Source organism: Poromitra crassiceps (genome assembly GCF_964638095.1).
Source record: "Poromitra crassiceps genome assembly, chromosome: 2".
NCBI lineage: Eukaryota > Metazoa > Chordata > Actinopteri > Beryciformes > Melamphaidae > Poromitra > Poromitra crassiceps.
In genome coordinates, this window is record NC_139624.1 from 16,283,685 (window position 1) to 16,286,184 (window position 2,500).

General features: G+C 41.1%; 1 protein-coding gene across 1 annotated transcript in view; it reads left to right on the top strand.

Annotated features, from left to right (window-relative positions):
• Positions 1-2,500, top strand: part of LOC310798616 (receptor-type tyrosine-protein phosphatase mu-like) — a gene marked incomplete at both ends in the record, with an annotated part of 303,831 nt that overhangs the window by 98,506 nt on the left and 202,825 nt on the right. Inside the window, one exon of the mRNA XM_083661159.1 lies at positions 362-536. Coding sequence (XP_083517285.1) covers positions 362-536 — 175 coding nt within the window. The remainder of the gene's footprint in view (positions 1-361; positions 537-2,500) is intronic.

Here is a 2,500-nt window from a genome sequence, read left to right on the forward strand (position 1 = left end):
GTATTTTGTGTGTGTGTGTGTGTGTGTGTGTGTGTGTGTGTGTGTGTGTGTGTGTGTGTGTGTGTGTGTGTGTGTGTGTGTTAATGATATATCTATCTCATGTGTGAATCTCTGCTGCCTCTCTGGAGACACTGCTATATGTCGCTCTTATGAACACTGCACTATTTATTTGGATATTCATGCTTTTCCCCCTACTGTCTGTAGGGGTTATTTTTAGTGTTGTATGTCTTTAGTTTTTGCACCTTGAGTCTGGAATAAAGTTTTGATTGATTGATTGATTGATTGATATATGCTAAATGGACTGTATATAGATATATGTATTTATATATAATATTATTTCTATCTATATTCATGTGTTTAGGGGATGGGCGGGCGCGAGGCGGTCGTCAGGGAAACCAAGCCGGTAAACGCACGGCGTTTTGTTGCCAGTTTCGACCTTGAAAACACCACCAAGGGTGACTCCGGCCGCTACCGCTGCATCGGCCAATCAGAGCGTGGTGTGGGCGTGTCCTCCTACGCTGACCTCACCGTCAAACGTGAGTCCTGCCGTCTGATTGGATAGCCTCACTGTTTCCATGTTGTTGCATGTTCTTTTATTTGATTTATTATTATTATTATTATTTTATAACTGGTGTGATATTAGTCGTACTGTATTATTTTTAGTAGTAGCAGCAGTAGTGTTAGCATTATTTATAATTTTTATTTATGCATATTAATTAATTTACTGAATCTTAATTTGAGAAAGGTTTGTGTGGGTGTGCACGTGGGTGTGTGTGTGTGTATCAGGTAGGGCTGCCACAAACGATTATTTTGATATTCGACTAGTCACCGATTATTTTAACGATTAGTCAACTAATCGGATCATATCGCACAATTACTCAATCGCTCTGATTTAGCTGTCATCGGCTTCTAAATTTAGCTTCAAGTTGTTTTAAGCATGTGCCAACTACAAATAAAGACAATTAAGATGATAATTCACTCAAAAATAATCTTTCCATGAACTTTAAAGTTTAGAGCATGTAGAAGCATATTTATTTCTGGCATCAATGTACTTGCATGTAATAAATGTAATATAGTGCAAATTGCAAAACTGCAAAATAGTACACATTGAAATTGATATATACATACATATAGTGCAATGAAATATGTACTATTCATTGAATGAATAATGCAAAATAAAATTAGGGCACTACTACGTGGAATGGAACCAAAAAAAATTCACTATGTATGCAACCAAAATATCAACAAAAATAAAGTGTCAGTCTTCTCAGGCATCAAACACATTTTTAAATGTCGTAAGTAGAGTGCAAACTGCAGAGTAAAATTAGGTTTCCAGTATTCCCGTCAGCAACACATGAGCTTAACATTGCTATGATGACAATGTTACAGCAGGCTTTTAACGTTAATATCGTTAACCAATAGCTAACGTTAGCAGCTCAAACTTAACGTTGCGGGTGACAGTGAGCTAACAAGCTATATAGCCTTCATCTGCATTCGCCACAACGTGCTTCCTTTTGAGATGCTCGCGCATCATACTCGTGCTGCCATGATAAGCAAGTTCAGCTTATTTAGCAGATTTTGCACTTCACATTATTGTGGGTGAAATGCTCCCACACTTTGGACGTACATGTATGAGGACGGCTAGACATGTTTTCTGTGGTGCACTGGGAGCAAGCTGCAAGCTGCTTGTTTTTCCGGTGATGTCACGTTTTCCCCGGATGATCAGTACTGCGCAATGTGCGCATGTGCATCAAAGACAGGACGGAGACGCCTGGAGGCCAAGCCAGCCAGTGAGGTCATCGCAGGCAGCAGCTTCGGGGAAACAAAACATGGGATGACGTCGATTACCAAATACGTCGGTGACAATTTTGGTCAACGACGTCATCGCGACTTGTCGACTAATCGTGGCAGCCCTAGTATCAGGTGTGTTATAGCAGTGTTGATAGCGCATTCAAGTAAAGCTTGCTCTGAGGGAATCACATACGCATACACGTGTGTGTGTGTGTGTGTGTACACACACACACACACACACACACACACACACACAGTTCTCTCTCAGATCAAAGCAGCAGTTTGTCATATTTTAATTTTAATGACTCCATCTTCAAACTGAGAACAGTTTCTCATTACTGCACTGTGTGTGCGTGTGTGTGTGTGTGTGTGTGTGCGTGCGTGCGTGCGTGTGTGCGTGCATGTGTGTGTGTGTGTGTGTGTGCATGTGTGTGTATGTGTTTGTGTGTGTGTGTATGTGTGTGTATGTGTTAGTGTGTGGGTCAGGTTAAAGCAGAGCCTCGTTAGGATTCAGTTTGATTTAAAGGAGAAGCGTTTTGTCAAAGAGCGTCTGTTTCAGAAGATGACTCACTGTGCAGGAGAAGTCTGTTAAGTAAGTAAGGGTTAATGTACAACGAGCCACTCATTATCGCCAAATAAACCGTTCAGGTTCCCTACAGGGTGCCCTGACAGGCAGACGACTCTGATTACTCTGAAACGTTAGTCTGAC